At 36.8% G+C, this 15,824-nt stretch overlaps 3 protein-coding genes across 5 annotated transcripts in view; all 3 read left to right on the forward strand.

The window, feature by feature from the left end:
* Positions 1 to 737, forward strand: part of LOC108695048 (tumor protein p63-regulated gene 1-like protein) — a 3,816-nt gene extending 3,079 nt beyond the window's left edge. For both annotated transcript variants that reach the window (XM_018204782.1, XM_018204783.1), the window contains one exon: positions 707 to 737. The gene's annotated coding sequence lies outside the window, so the exon portion shown is untranslated. The remainder of the gene's footprint in view (positions 1 to 706) is intronic.
* Positions 738 to 780: 43 nt separating this feature from the next.
* On the forward strand, positions 781 to 2,944 carry LOC108695047 (glycoprotein-N-acetylgalactosamine 3-beta-galactosyltransferase 1-like). 2 transcript variants are annotated; one of them, XM_018204780.1, is made up of 4 exons: positions 781 to 909; positions 995 to 2,075; positions 2,176 to 2,477; positions 2,653 to 2,944. In XM_018204780.1, the coding sequence occupies exons 2-4, from the start codon at positions 1,241 to 1,243 to the stop codon at positions 2,893 to 2,895; spliced, it is 1,380 nt and encodes a 459-aa protein (XP_018060269.1). In that variant the 5' UTR covers positions 781 to 909; positions 995 to 1,240; the 3' UTR covers positions 2,896 to 2,944. The 2 variants fall into 2 exon arrangements, with proteins under 2 accessions (XP_018060269.1, XP_018060270.1); XM_018204781.1 differs by having other exon boundaries at positions 2,665 to 2,944.
* Positions 2,945 to 3,780: 836 nt separating this feature from the next.
* The window catches only part of LOC108684080 (hemocytin), a 17,607-nt gene continuing 5,563 nt past the window's right edge, over positions 3,781 to 15,824 (forward strand). The window contains exons 1-18 of the mRNA XM_018188143.1: positions 3,781 to 3,962; positions 4,117 to 4,266; positions 4,530 to 4,657; positions 4,758 to 4,917; positions 4,994 to 5,121; positions 5,202 to 5,297; positions 5,481 to 5,833; positions 6,192 to 6,771; positions 6,862 to 7,149; positions 7,312 to 7,739; positions 7,953 to 8,214; positions 9,263 to 9,493; positions 9,561 to 9,786; positions 9,857 to 10,062; positions 10,138 to 10,503; positions 10,668 to 11,006; positions 11,083 to 14,198; positions 14,295 to 15,661. Coding sequence (XP_018043632.1) covers positions 3,853 to 3,962; positions 4,117 to 4,266; positions 4,530 to 4,657; positions 4,758 to 4,917; positions 4,994 to 5,121; positions 5,202 to 5,297; positions 5,481 to 5,833; positions 6,192 to 6,771; positions 6,862 to 7,149; positions 7,312 to 7,739; positions 7,953 to 8,214; positions 9,263 to 9,493; positions 9,561 to 9,786; positions 9,857 to 10,062; positions 10,138 to 10,503; positions 10,668 to 11,006; positions 11,083 to 14,198; positions 14,295 to 15,661 — 8,534 coding nt within the window. The 5' untranslated portion in view covers positions 3,781 to 3,852. The remainder of the gene's footprint in view (positions 3,963 to 4,116; positions 4,267 to 4,529; positions 4,658 to 4,757; positions 4,918 to 4,993; positions 5,122 to 5,201; positions 5,298 to 5,480; positions 5,834 to 6,191; positions 6,772 to 6,861; positions 7,150 to 7,311; positions 7,740 to 7,952; positions 8,215 to 9,262; positions 9,494 to 9,560; positions 9,787 to 9,856; positions 10,063 to 10,137; positions 10,504 to 10,667; positions 11,007 to 11,082; positions 14,199 to 14,294; positions 15,662 to 15,824) is intronic.

Here is a 15,824-nt window from a genome sequence, read left to right on the forward strand (position 1 = left end):
TATATATATATATACACACACACACACACACACACATTTCCTGTTATATACTTGCACTGTCCTAAATTATTTCATATAAAAAAGGACGAAAGTTTACCAAATTTATTCAATTTATAATAAAATTTTAAAATATTTCATATTAAAGACTTATATTACTCTTGGTACTTAAATTACTAGTATATGCGGAAAGATTTAGAAATAAAGCATTTATTGTGATTTCTTGTAGAATTATGCAATGTACTTGTATGTGTACAATGCTCTATGTCTATTTCTGAGTTAACAATAAATGAGAAATGTTGAATATATTTAGCAACTTTATAATTTAGAAAATGTCATAAGTATAGCAATCATATATTGAGCAATCAAGATTTTGTGGAGTTCTATCTATAAAAATGTTTTTATAAATTTTCCCACTGTTACAATATATTATTTTTGTTATTATATATATTACAAAAAAAATTGCTTCTCTATATGAAAGTTCATTCATGGATTTGTCTTATATTTTGTGAATTTGAAATCACAGATCATCAGCTGATTTATATCAGATTAGGTTAGGTTGTATTAAGTTTAGGTTAGGATGTTAAGCCAACAGATGTCTTGTTTATGTCACCTGTTGATTCAACGGCTATGTGTCATATTATTTTTCTAAGTCGCCATATGTTACACACTCGATTTTTACTTATTAATATTTTTCCTACTTGTTTAGATAACTGAATATCAAATATAAACTGACCGCGATTGCAAATATAAAAAATTATCTCTGAGTTTTTAAGTATAAACTTGCTTTGACATATAGAATCAATCTATAATGTAATATTATCGATGATTCTATAATGATTTCATTCTGCTCTTATACTATCGACACATAAATATGTGAATAATAAATATGTGAATGAATTGCATGCACAGGTAATGTTCATTATATTGGTAATAATTGAAATAATCATTAAGTTAGATATTTGATATGTAAATTAATTATGTTGTATGCTTGCAGTCTTGTCGGAATAAGTTAACAAACTTTACAAACGATATGGAGAAAAAATAAGACTCAAAGAAATTTAAAATGATACATACAATGTCTATAAAAGATACGTGCAATATCTTAATGAGATAAGTGAGTGCAATGAAGGTCAAACATAATGACTGAAGGCATGAGTATAGTATAGATTCTTCATGTTATCTACCATTAATTTCGATAGAACTGGACGATTTTATCATTTTTTCATTGTGATAACACAAAATGCGTTTACGATTTTTAAAACAGAAATCGATATTTCTGATTGGTTTCGGGATTGGCTTTATTCTTCCGTTATTATTTGTTTCATTAAGAAATATATTTGTGATTGATTCTATTGTTAATCAAGATCTATCATTGTGGCAACCTGAATACTACCTGAATAAAAAACTTCGTCACGAAGAAATTATTTTGCAGTTTTGGAAAGAGATGAATGAGACAACAGATGTTAACAGTATTACATATTATACTTGGTTAGCAACACAAAAGTTGAAATTATATCAAATTGATTTGGATGAGTACTTGTATGGTCGACAAAAAAGAGATGATAAAAGAAAAAAACTTACAGAATGGAACTGGTTAAAAAAACAAGTATCTATTACATGTGTGATTTTTGTGGAAACGCTCAAGCTTGGAAAATCAATCAAGGCTACTTGGGGCAAACGCTGCAATAATGTATATTTCTTTGGACATCGCTTGAAAAATGCGGAATTGCCTATTATTGATGTAAATATAAAAATTGTGTCTTCTTGGCAACTGTTGTGCGAAGCTATGAATTATATTTGGAACCATCAAGTAGATAAACTACAGTGGATTATATTTGTGAAAGACAATACTATAATTATACCAGAAAATTTGCGCTATATGGTTGCTTCTCTGAATTACACAAACGACTATTATTTGGGTCATTCAGTGATTCTGTGGGGTCAGGCTTATAATGTTGCTCAATCTGGATATGTTCTTAGCAGAGGAGCATTGAATAAAGTAGTACAAATGTTCAATAGTACGGACAAATGTATTAAGGGAGGAAAGTATTGGAAGAAAGAAGATTATTATCTTGGTAAACAACATGATGTCATATAACATCAAAATTTATTATATGATAAGTTTTGATTGATTATTTATATTTGATATGATATTGATTTTTTATCTTTTTATAGGAAAGCATCTGTCATCCTTAGGCATACATCCGTCTGATACCAGAGATCAGTACTTAAGAGGTACTTTCCATGGTTATTCTTTACAACATCTTTTATGGGGTGTTGCGAAACCAGACAGTTATTTTACACGTGCTGTATATCCGATAAAAGGAGAATGCTGCTCGCCGATATCCGTAACTTTCAGCGTTAATGAATCCAATAAAATGCACATGCTAAATTATTTGTTGTATCAATTGCATGTATTAAACAGTGAAAGCCGATTTGGTAATGTTTCTGCTGAAGTTCGAGTACGTGAAGAAGATGTGAGTTTTAATACAATTAACGTTGTTTATCAAGTTATTTCTTAAAAATTTTTTTAAAGAAATTTTTGTTGGATGTTAATGCGTTATAATATAACCATATAATATAAATAAATTTAAATCTCTTTTATTACGCAATAAAGAACGTCATGATAATAATTGTAATTTTATATCATAGTTTATATTTCAGGTTTGGAAAGTTGCACTGCAAGAAGAATTTAACATCACGCATTTAAGTGATATATCCAGCGATGCTTATTTCGAAATATGGCATTCGAGATATTCTGAACCAGGGCAGTTAAAAATTGCTCAAAATTATCGGACACCAGTCCCGCTAAATTGTTTGCTAATGAATTACAAAGAGGAAAATTTATCAGCGCACAATTGTAGGACTAAAAATGTCAACAGTAGAAAAAACTGAATGAGTTATTTATTAGAATGCTAGTTTGTATGATAGTTATCAAAAAAATGTGTACACAAAAGTTCAAAAGAGTATGAATATTTGTGATATTCCCTGTTTGTATATATGATTACATGATTAAAATGATATAACTGTAGCAAATAAGCACGTTAATAAAAATAACATTGATATTCTCCATTTTCAATTTACTACGCGAGCAAAAAAAAAGAATGTCAATAAAAAAGTCAAGCTGAAAGTGCAATTAACATTGTCCACTGTAATATACAATTAATTGGCTTATGTTCTGGGTAATTTATTAATCGGAAATGGTTGATAAAACTATTTCCTTGTTATGCTCAGTACGTTTTATCGAGCTAATTAGAAGCTCATTAACGTTTAAAACGAAAGCGATAAGTTAATCATTTCTAAAACATTTTCTCAGAGTTGCCTATCGCAACTCTTAAATGATTAATAATTGATATAAAATAATTGATATAATTACGATATATTATTTGAAAATAAATATGTATTTTCTTTTAACTTTAATTCATGTTATATTTATTGCTATTTTGAATATAGCCTTAAATTTACATACAACACGTAGATTTGAAGAGCTAAAGAAAACATCTATGGAAGAAAGAAATTTTGAAGATAATTAAAATTTGTATAAATATATTTGTTTTATATTTTTTATAATACGCGTTTCTTTGTATTGTACATCCATTATGGACATGATACGTGATTATTTTTACATATAAATATTTCGTCTGATTCGCGACCGACTGACCCATATTTTTCATCTCTCGTTTATCAAATATAATTTGAGCTTATCACTTATCCGTTTCCTTCTAGAAGTAGATATATAAAAGGGCTATACTCTAATTTGCGCATTTTACAAGTGTTACTTAGTGTCACGCGTTTTGTCCAAGATACAAATGTAAAATTTTTTCTGGCACAAAGTTACATCGTGCAGGTACCATGGTGCCGTTGCGGATACTTAGACATTTATTCGTGCTGATTATTGTTGCAAACAATATAAAACAAGGAAATGGATATTCAGAGGAAATGAACGCGCAAGAAGTAAATGAGTTAGTACATTATATATATATTTCTATTATAGAAACTAAAATTTTTCTTTATAATATTACTAAAATAACTGCATTTTATTTTCCTTAAAGAATAAATTATGCAAATTATTAAAAAATCCTATTTTTGTTTATAAATTTTTCTCATATATATTAGGGAGGAAGATATGTTAAAAGATGCGCCAGATTTAGCGATCGGAGGTTCCTATAATGTTAAAAGCAAAGGAGGAAGACGCGTATTTGCAGGGGGTTGTACCCGTAGACCGAGCGCGCCTGTGAACGGCAAAATAAAATGTTCTCTGGACAGGTATTTAGAAGAAAAATTCAAATAAAGATATCAATATCAACATTATGTATATAATATTAATATCAATATTATGATATTATTAATATCATAATGTACGTCTAAATTGATAAGTTAATTTACATATTTCTGCGGTATTAAATATTTAATTTGCAATTAAAATCTGTATATTAGTAAAATTATAAGGTATTTAATTTTATAAACGGAAATGCGCTATAATAAAATGCTAAACAAATATGCTAGATGTAATAATTCTTTGTGAATAGTGGTTGTACTGCAAGTTGTGCACCTGACTATAAATTTCCGAACGGCGCGTTTCAACTAACGATTACCTGCGTCGATAAAGAATGGCGCGTTAGAGGAACCGAGTGGAACTCTGTACCACATTGTGAACGTACGTAGAAAAAGTGAATCTAAATTCAATTTCTACTCGATAAAAAAGATCAAGAGACGATAAGATCTTCGATGCGATTTAAATTACATATCTTTCATAGCTATCTGCATGCCGGAATGTCAAAATAATGGAATATGCGTTGCGCCTCATCATTGCGACTGTCCCAAACACTTTACTGGTCCGCAGTGCCAATTCGAAGATAGACCGTGTCTAAATTATTCTCCACCTGTTCTCAATTCTTATAAAAGATGTAATGCGAAGTGAGTATAACATTTGTAGATTATATTTTTACAAGTTTTACGAGAAAAAATTTTCAATTTTTTAAAATTCTTTAAGAACATGCACTATATCTTGTATGGAACGTTTTACTTTTCCCGATGGTTCATCCGTCGCTAATCTAATCTGTAAGAACGGGAGTTGGATGCCAACTAGAAGCGATTGGATCTCAATTCCGGATTGCGAACGTATGTCTGCATGATCATTAAATCTCTGTACATTATATAAATTAAATACGCACAGTATTAACATGATTATGTCTCTACAGCTGTGTGTGATCCACCTTGTCAAAACGGTGGCAATTGTCTGCCGATGAATGTATGCCAATGTCCACAGGATTATCGAGGACCTCAGTGTCAATACTGTAAATGATGAGATATCTTTATTTATAGTTCTATTTTATCTATATATATCTATCTATATATAGAAGATATATGGATACTTGGAAATAAATTTTATTAAATAAATCTTTTTCTCTCTCCGTATCATATGTTTATAATTTATTTTTTTGCAAATTATGTATCTAATCAATATATATGGATGGCAGCTGCCGATGTTTGTGATGCCGAGAAACTACATTTCAATGGTGGATATCACTGCAGAGATTCTGGCGATACATATTCTTGTACGCTGTACTGCCCATCAGGAATACAATTTGAGTTTCCGGCTTCTTCGGTTTACATTTGCACTTATGATAAAGGAATCTTCGAACCGCAGCCTGTACCACAATGCAAGGTTGACAATAACATCAAGATCATCTCACATGGCACATTCCACAACACTTACGTACGGGAATCGAATCACTCCTGGTCGATGGAAAATGTTAACACTAAAACGAAACACTCTGAAGAGATTTATGAAAAGTACAGGGTTTATGACAGCAATGCGTCTTCACATCCAGTAAATAATACATTCCATTTACGAAAACATGATTTAATATAAAAAAATCGTACCGCAAATATAGGTGACTTGGGATAGTGTAAGTAACTTGGGACAGAATGTATTTGTTAAATTTAATCGTGGTATTTATCTTTAAAGAAGATTTATCTTTAAAGAAAGTTTAAATTTTAAATTGTTTTTAGCGACTCATGTATGGAGTCTATGATTGAATATAACAAAAGTACCTGCTGTCCCAAGTCACTTATATTTGTGGTAATAAACATTAAAATGATAACTGTGAAAAGAGTCTATGTTTATTAAACATACAAACAAAGTGAAAAAATGATATGATTAATTTATACTGCATGAAACATTACAGATTCGATTTAATGATGATCGCATAACGGTCTTTGAAATAAATCGACCGAAACCAAAAACATGTTTCACCTGGGGAGGCGCGCATTACAAAACCTTCGATGACAGAATCTACAGCTTTGACAGCGACTGCTCGCACACGCTTCTTCGGGATACTCAAGACGGCGTTTGTACAATCGTAGCATCGAATGATCCGGGCTGCAGAACCGGATCGGATCATTGCTCTAAGATCGTGAAATTATTCGTGCACGACAAGAAGTACGTACTCACCAGCGACGACACAGGTGTGCCGATATTTTCCAACAACAAACGATCGTTGCCGATACCGATATACTTGCCTGGATTGCGTGTGGACAAGTCCGCACATTTCATCCTTGTCTCTCTCGACTCGCTGGGCGTAAAGCTGAAGTGGGACGGCGCCTTGCTATTGCAGATTGAAGCTTCTGAGAGTATGTGGAACAAAACGGCTGGTCTATGCGGTACTATGAACGATGATCCGAACGATGAATTCTTAATGAAGAGTGGAAGTTACGCTCAAACTATATCGGCGTTGGCAAGTTCTTGGCGCCTCGGAAGTTTCGAAGGTAACACAATTATATTTTCAACTCGTATTTTATAATTGCTGAACTATAATTTTACATAAAATATCTATCATGATGTATTTCATTTTGTAGAAACATGTGATGATTATCCAAGTATTCAACACGCGTGTGAATCGAAAGACGAGTTTGTCCATGATGCGCTTCAGTTCTGCGTTCAGTTGCTCTCCAACAATAAATTTAAAGTTTGCGCTGACACGATTAATCTTCCTGAACTGACCGATGCATGTTTGTGGGATTATTGCGCATGCAAACACGAAGATAGAAGAAAATGCGCTTGCAACACGATGGACGTTTATATCCGTCAGTGTGCTCACAAAGGAATTGCGCAATCAACAGCGTGGAGAAACGATGATACTTGTCGTGAGTTAATAAAAAGATATATTTATAAACCTATTTTGAAATATTTTGTAAATATATTTATAAACCTATTTACTCATATAAAACATATATTTATAGATAATTGTCTTACTTAATTTTTTAAATAAATTATTTATATAAATTATTTTAAATAAATTATTGTAGCGATTAACTGCGACGGTGGACGAGTGTATATGTCATGTGGTCCAAAGGTAGAAGCGTCTTGTTCTTCCAGTATCGAAGCAAGCGAGAGTTCTGAGTGCGAGGAGGGCTGTTTCTGTCCGGCAGGTACCTTGGAGAACCAAGGGAAATGTGTCGCTCCGGAGGAGTGCCCGTGCAGGTTGAGGGGCAAATTATTCCAGCCAGGCACAAGCGTGCCAAAGGGCTGCAACACTTGCACGTGCACTTCCGGTAAGTGGGTGTGCACGCAAATACGATGTGGTGCTAGATGCGCCGTCTTGGGCGACCCGCATTATACCACGTTTGATGGTAAACACTATGATTTTATGGGAAAGTGTAAATACTACTTAATGAAAGGAGAAAATTACACGATCGAAAGTGAAAATGTTCAGTGTTCCGGAGCGATATCTCAGGTCAGAGAAATCCCTGAGGAAATTTAATATTTTATATTGTATTATGCTCTTATTAATGATATTAATTATATTAATTAGGTATGGGAAAAAGTTCGTGGCGTTTTTCCCGTTAGATATAACGGGAAAAACGCCACGAATTTTTTCCCACACCTAATATATTACTACATATATTTTCCCACTTAATCTTTCCTAATTAATTATTATTTATTTTAGAGTATGGGATTTGCTTCTGCAGGCTCCCCATCGTGCGTCAAGGCTGTTACAATTACTTTCAAGAATACCTCTATAAAATTAAAGCAGAATCGTCAGATTACGATAAATGCTGATGAGATAACGAAGTTTCCAACGCTTTTTGATGGTGCCCGAGTACGAATTGCGAGCAGCATATTCATGGTGATTCATCTGCCAAATGCTTTGGAAGTGTGGTGGGATGGTGTATCACGTGTTTACATTAACGCTCCTGCTGAATTTTACGGTAAACTTTTTGGTTTTACTTTTATTATTATAATAAGAAGAAGAACGCGAGCGTGGCATAGGAGACAGCGCACTGATATATCATGCCAGAGGTCCCGGGTTCGATTCAGTAGGAACCAAAATATTTATGCTCGTGTCTTCTCTCGAAAAAAGTCGGCAATCTCCGAGAGTATTTTGCCCACAGAAACATCTCTCAAAAAAATCTGTTTGGAATCAACATTAAAACTGTTAAGTCCCGTATGCTTATGGTAATTGAATAATCAGCGTGCGCAACACAAGCATATGAGAGAGATGTAATATAGGCTTAGAAGTCTAACTAAGAGGAAGAAGAAAAAACATAGCTTACTACTTTAGTAGTTCTATTGCTTTTAAGTACTTTCATACGTGGAAAGAATGTCTGAAAGTATTTAAAAGCAATTAGTAAGATAGTAAGTTATATTTTTTCTAAGTACTTTTCTAAATATAGATCTTCCATGTCTTTTGAAATTGTTTCAGTAGTAGTAGCCATTTTGTCATATTTGTTAGCTGATGATGAAAACGAAGTATCTACACTTTTCCTGTTTGGTGTGTCCTTATGTTGAATTCGATTTGTTATGTTGATTCGATTTGTTTTTCTAGATGATACAATCTTATTATAATCTGATGATAATTCTTTAATAGATACTGAAGGTGCTATGTCATTAAATAGATGCACAATAATATAAAGTATTCTGAATTGATGATTTAGAATTATTTCGTTTTCCTGTTTTTATTTTGATTTCTAATTTGTTTAAATCGTCGTTACTGTCAGAATCTTCAAAGTCTAATCGTTTTTCAGTATTAATGGGTGGCGATATTAATGAATCTATTTTATCTAAACTATCTACTCTATTTGAGCACGAGCAAACTAATTTAGTCTGCATTTTTCATCAAAAGGGATGTTATTAAATATTTTATTAAATATACTTTTGATTATCAAAATTGACTTTATGCGTGCTTTCTTATTTTCTAATTCTTCTGATTATCATATCTTCAAAGAATAATCTTCTGATTGAACCGTGATTATTCAGGTCAAACGAAAGGACTTTGCGGAACGTTTAGCGAAAATCAAAAGGATGATTTTATAACTCCTGACGGTGATATTGAACCCGCGGCGATCGCTTTTGCCAATAAATGGAAGACAAATGAATATTGCATTGATGAGCCTGAGAATGAACCAAAACATCCCTGCGAGTTAAATCCTGAAAGGCGAGCGACTGCGGAAAAACATTGCTCCAAAATACATAGTGATATTTTCTCAGGTACTTATAACATTTTTATAATATCTAAAGAGTTTTAAATAATCTCATTATTTTCCTGTTATTTTAGATTGCCATTGGCATGTCGATCCGACGGAATTTTACCGAGACTGTATGTACGATATGTGCGCGTGCGATGCTGATATAAAATCGTGTCTCTGCCCTATGTTAGCAGCGTATGCAAAAGATTGCGCGGCTCTAGGCACGAAGCTTTCGTGGCGCACCGAAATTGACGAGTGTAAAATTCATTGCAGCAGCGGACAGACTTATCAAATCTGTGGAAATAGTTGCACAAGGTAGCACTATAATGCATTCACTGCATTTATTTGTCGAGATTTTTGTATTACCTTCAATAAATTGATGCAGATCGTGCACAGACATTTCCTTTTATCGGGATTGTAAGCAGGAATGTGTGGAAGGTTGCAACTGTCCAGAAGACCAAACATTAGACGTGAATGGCGAGTGCGTCCCAATCGCTCAGTGTCCCTGCGTGCATGCAGGTCGCGAATACAAGCCTAATCATCGAGAAGTCCGTCCAGGCAACAAGGGTCAAGAGCTTTGCTCTTGCATAGGTCGGCACTTAAAGCGCTACTCTGCTCTTGATAATGTTTCGTAATCCAAAATTATATTTTTCGCTGATTCTACAGGCGGTATATGGGAGTGCCGGTTAGCAACGCCAGATGAAATTCGGGAGTATCCACCGGTCACAGAATTACTCTCCGTTTGCCAGGCTAGCAAACATCTGGAGGTGACAGATTGCGAGCCGGTAGAGCAGAGAACTTGCAGCAACATGCACATACAGAGCGAACAGACACCGTCAGTGTGCACATCTGGTTGTATCTGCAAATCCGGATATGTTTTAGATATACCAAATGGTGCCTGCATCAAAGAAGAGGATTGTCCCTGTCATCACGGCGGAAAGAGTTACAAACAAGGCTCAGTTATACAAGCTGAGTGTAATACTTGCACGTGCGAAGGCACCAAATGGAAATGCACGGACAGAATTTGCGCAGGTGATTTTTTTCTTCTTTATTAATTTGCTATTAACTATTTTTATTATTTCTTTGTATGTATTTCTTTTGTGATTTTTGTTGGCAAATATCTCAAAAAGAATTTGATTTATTATATTTTTATTACTTCATATTATTACGCTGAAATATTGCTAATTTTCTTGTAGGAGTCTGTTCTGTATGGGGTGATTCTCATTATAAAACATTTGATGGTAAAACATATGATTTCCAAGGTGTATGCGACTACGTCTTGGTGAAGAGTACTTTGAATAAAGAAGATTGTTTTGATATTTCGATTCAAAACGTACCCTGTGGTACAAATGGAGTTGCATGCTCGAAATCGATCAAGCTTACGATTGGCAGTGGTGAACAACAGGAAGAGTTAATTTTGACAAAAGGAAAGGAGTTACCTAAGGGACCTTTTAAGAGATTATCGATAAGATCCGTTGAACTTTTCGTATTTGTTGATGTGCCAGATTTAGGATTGGTGTTGCAATGGGATAAAGGTAAGAATTATGTACAGATTATTCAAATATATTTTAGTTGAATTCTTGAAAAGAATTATTGATTATTCTTGATTAGGTACCAGAGTTTACGTAAGATTAAATCCGGAATGGAAGGGTCGCACGATGGGTCTATGTGGCGATTACAACAATAATGCCGAGGACGATTTTAAGACACCATCTGGAGGGATATCTGAGGCTTCCGTCAATCTGTTTGGAGACTCGTGGAAAAAAGATACATTCTGTCCTGAACCGAAAGATGTGCAGAATGTTTGCGAACAACATCCTGAACGTAAGCTATGGTCACTACGACAGTGCAACGTGCTGAAGTCACCATTGTTCTCACCATGTCATTCAGAAGTGGAGGTCGAGCCATATCTGCGCAACTGCATTTTCGACACATGTAGCTGCGATGCCGGCGGCGATTGTGAGTGCCTGTGCACGGCGTTGGCGGCATACGCGCACGAATGCAATGTACGAGGTGTCCCGGTAAAATGGCGAACGCAAGAACTCTGCCCGTTGCAGTGCGACGAAAAATGTAGCACATATTCACCTTGTGTTTCGACTTGTCCGCGTGAAACGTGCGATAATTCTATGATCGTGAGAGATGGCTCGCATCTATGTGCGGAGGATACATGCGTGGAAGGCTGCCAGTTTCAGTCTTGTCCCGAAGGCCAAGTGTATCGAAACGCCAGTTATACGGAATGTATACTCAAATCGACATGTCCAAAACCTTTCTGTATCGAGCTTGATGGGATGACATATTATGAGGGTGACAGAGTCAGTGGCGACGACTGCCACAGTTGCTTTTGCAGTCGTGGCAAGGTGATCTGCAAAGGAGAAGCCTGCACCAGCATGACTACCGCTGGTACTACTGCTGTACCCTTGGCGGAGCCTCAGAAATGTATAGATGGCTGGACCACGTGGATCAACAAAGATTCAACGGTTAAAGAGAAGAAGTTCTTAGATGTGGAGCCCTTGCCCAAGTCCATGGATCTTGCTAATGCAAATGAACTTGCAGTTTGCAACAGGGAGCACATAGTTGACATAAAATGCAGATCTGTTAAAGAACATTTAAGTCCAAAGGAGACTGGTCTGGACGTGGAGTGCAGTTTGGAGCGTGGTTTGTATTGCCAATCGCACCCGAATCTTCCTTGCGTGGATTTCGAAATTAGCGTATTGTGCCGTTGCTCTGAACTAACTACACACGGTGTCGAAAAGACAACAACGGAGATTAGTACGGGGATCGGGGAAAAATGTGACGTCGCGCATCCCAATTCGCCACATCCGACGAATTGTCAGTTATATTATCAGTGCGTTCCTACATTGATGGGACACGAATTGATAGAAAGATCGTGTAGTCCCGGTACTCTTTACAATTCGGAGACTCACGTGTGTGATTGGGGAACAGAAATTCTACGCACGCGACCAGAATGTTCGGTTGAGTCCAGAGGAACTACGCAAGCCAGTGGCAGAACCGAATGGAGCAGCAATAGTATCAGTCATTACAATAATACACTGTCAACCACAGTGGAAAAGATAGTATCAACTATGAAGGTGTGCAAAGAAGACGAGACGTGGAGTGAATGCGCAATCCAGTGCGCTAGGGCGTGTCAGTACTATCATCACATTCTAATGACACAGGGTCTTTGCAACGAAGGTATTGATTGCGTTTCTGGATGCGTCTCGATCGACCGACCAACATGTCCTTCGCACAAGTTTTGGAGAGACGGTATCACCTGCGTGGAGGCGAATCACTGTTCTTGTAAATCCCATGATGGAGGTTCGGTTGCGCCCGGTGCCATAAAAAAAGAATCTGACTGCGAGACCTGCCAATGTATCAATAATTATTACACCTGCGATACAACTTTATGCTATAATATCTCGGGTCATGAAGTGACAGGAACTGGCAGAGGACCGGAAACAACCGCACAACTATCGCTCAGTACGACCTTGAGAAGTACTTGGGAAACATTACCAGTCATCGGGTCATCCGTCAGTGAGCAAACAATCCTTCTATATAGCACGGTCACTCCGTTTGGAGAATGCAGCGATGCCAATTACGTACCGCTAATACAAAATCTACGGGAAGAAGTGATCGTCCGTTCTAGCGGCAATAGGCATTCTGTTTTACGATCCGAGGATTTGTTAGTGTATACAGAAGGAACAATGTTGCTACCCAAGAAATTTTGGGAACCTGAGATGCTGAACACGAATCAATGGGTTAATATCGAGTTTAATAAACCTGAACCAATTTACGGAGTGATTCTGCAAGGAGGCATTTCTGAAGATAAATTCGTAACTAGTTATAAGGTACTCTTTTCGGAAGACGGCCAAACCTTCTCATATGTACTCGATCATGAGAAACAGCCACGCGTGTTCAGAGGACCCATTGATAAAATCCAGTCTGTGAAGCAAATATTCTATCAACCAATTGAAGCGAAGATCATTCGTATCAATCCTCTGACATGGCACAATGGAATTGGAATTAAGATGGAAGTGCTGGGTTGTCAAGATCACGTAATGTCAATGACAACGAAAACAACAACTTCCGAAAAAATCATGATACCGGTGTGTGAGGATTCAATGGGATTGGATAACGGGTTGATGACCATACAACAAATTTCAGTCTCAAGCTCGCCGCAGCTGATTCAATATCTTCGGTTGTCCACGGAAAGTGCGTGGCGTGCCGCTTTGGACAATCCTCATCAATACGTTCAGTTCAACTTCCTAGAAGCTCGAAATCTGACTGGAATCATAACCAAAGGCGGCGACGGCGCTTGGACGACTGCTTACAAAATATTTTATAGCAACGACGGACGTTATTGGAATCCAGTCATCGATGAGAATGGCGATGAGAAGGTGTTTCTCGGCAATTTTGACGCGGAAAACCAGCGAACGAATTTCTTCGAGAGACCATTACACGCAAAGTTTTTAAAGATACAACCCATCAAGTGGCACGATCATATTGCGTTAAAAGTCGAAATCCTAGGCTGTTATCTAATGTATCCTATATCATCAACAACATCAACAACCAAATCAATGACATTTAATCAAGAATGCAACGTGTGCGACGGAATTGATGAAACGTCGAACGACGAAGGTTGCAAATGCGAGGATCCTCACTGGTGGGATGGGGAGTCGTGCGTACCAAAGCGAGAATGTCCTTGCGTGGTTGGACATGTACCTTATGCGGTAATAATAATAGTAGTAACAATAATGCGCTTATTAAAGTCTTAAAACTTCCTAAAGATAGGATGCAGCAGTTATAATAATAGATGTTTATTACAGGTAGGTAGCATGTACGAGACGGACGATTGCCAGCAGTGCGTGTGCTCCTTCAGCGGAACAGCCGCTTGCTTGCCGAAGAAGTGCGAGCCTTGCTTGGAACCGGGCCTGCGATCTGTTGTCGGTGAATTATGCGCCTGTCTCTGCAAACCTTGCCCAGCAGGTACCAGGCACTGTCCCACGAGCGACGTGTGTGTAAATGAGACTGCATGGTGCAACGGTGTTCAGGATTGTCCGGATGATGAGATAGATTGTGCAAAAATCATTTCTACGACACCTATCATGATCGAATTTTCGACAACAATCAAACAAGAAGTCACAACTATCAGTCCCCCTCCATTGCCATGCGAGAAACCGATTTGTCCACCCGGTTACAGAGTAGTTTTCAAGCAGACATCTCGGCTACACGATAAACCACATCATAATGTTAAGACGAATGTAAAATCCAAAGATCACAAAAGTTTTACAAAAACGAAGACGTACAAAAAGCATCCATATCGTCATCCGATTCATGATCATCCAATGAAGGATCAATTAGCAATAGAAAACATTCAATGCCCTGAGTTTATTTGTGTGCCCACTAAACCTCCTGTCTATCCTAATGAGGAAAAGCCTGACAAGTGTCCAGAGGTGTTTTGTCCACCGCAGTACGAAGTAGTGTATGAGAAGATGAGCATGTACAAGATACGCAAATGTCCCAAATACGCTTGCCGACCATTGCCACCACAGGAGGTAATTTGCAACGTTACAGGTCGAACATTCAACACGTTCGATAACATGGAATACAAGTACGATATCTGTAATCATATTTTAGCCCGAGACATGTATGGTAACGAATGGTATATCACGTTGGAGAAGCAGTGCATCGACTCGCGTGGACAGCGGTCCTGCACACGGGTTTTGGCGGTGATGCTGAATGAACGCACAATCGTGCTTTATCCAGATTTATACGCAGACATTGACGAGTATACTTTCACAGCCGAGCAGATAACGCGACTTGGAAATCGATTACCCGGTTTTAAGCTTTCACGCACAGGCGACAAGATCATCTTTGTCTCGCATCGCTATGGTTTCTGGGTGATCTGGGACTCGAGCACCAATGTGAAGATCGGCGTCACCGCTAAACTAGTAGGTCGCGTGGACGGCTTATGCGGATACTTCGACGGTGATATCACGAATGATCGCCAGACACCTGAAGGTACACAAGCGAGAAGTACAGTTCAGTTTGGGGATAGCTGGGCGATGGAAAACACGGAATGCGATGTACATGTGTGTCCACATGACGTTCAGGAGCGAGCTTGGATCATCTGCAATTCCGTGAAAAATCCAATGCTACTAGACGTGTGTTCTGCAGTTGTCGACGTCGACAGGTAATATTTAATAAACATTTAATATAATAAAAACTTACTAATTTAAACGATTAAATTGGACAATTTGTAAAATTTGTTGTAACAAAATTGGAATCTTTAAATAAAATTTTATTAAGTTAAGCTAAATGAATTTTTGTTCAAGTTATATATATATATATATATA

This window comes from Atta colombica, unplaced genomic scaffold, assembly GCF_001594045.1.
Source record: "Atta colombica isolate Treedump-2 unplaced genomic scaffold, Acol1.0 scaffold126, whole genome shotgun sequence".
Taxonomy (NCBI): Eukaryota; Metazoa; Arthropoda; class Insecta; order Hymenoptera; family Formicidae; genus Atta; species Atta colombica.

Excerpts from the sequence above, each read along its gene's own strand:
- LOC108695047 (XM_018204780.1), top strand. The coding sequence starts at position 1,241 with ATGCGTTTACGATTTTTAAAACAGAAATCGATATTTCTGATTGGTTTC. Across the intron at positions 2,076-2,175 it reads GAAAGAAGATTATTATCTTG|GAAAGCATCTGTCATCCTTA; the intron begins GTAAACAACATG and ends ATCTTTTTATAG. Across the intron at positions 2,478-2,652 it reads TTCGAGTACGTGAAGAAGAT|TTTATATTTCAGGTTTGGAA; the intron begins GTGAGTTTTAAT and ends TTTATATCATAG.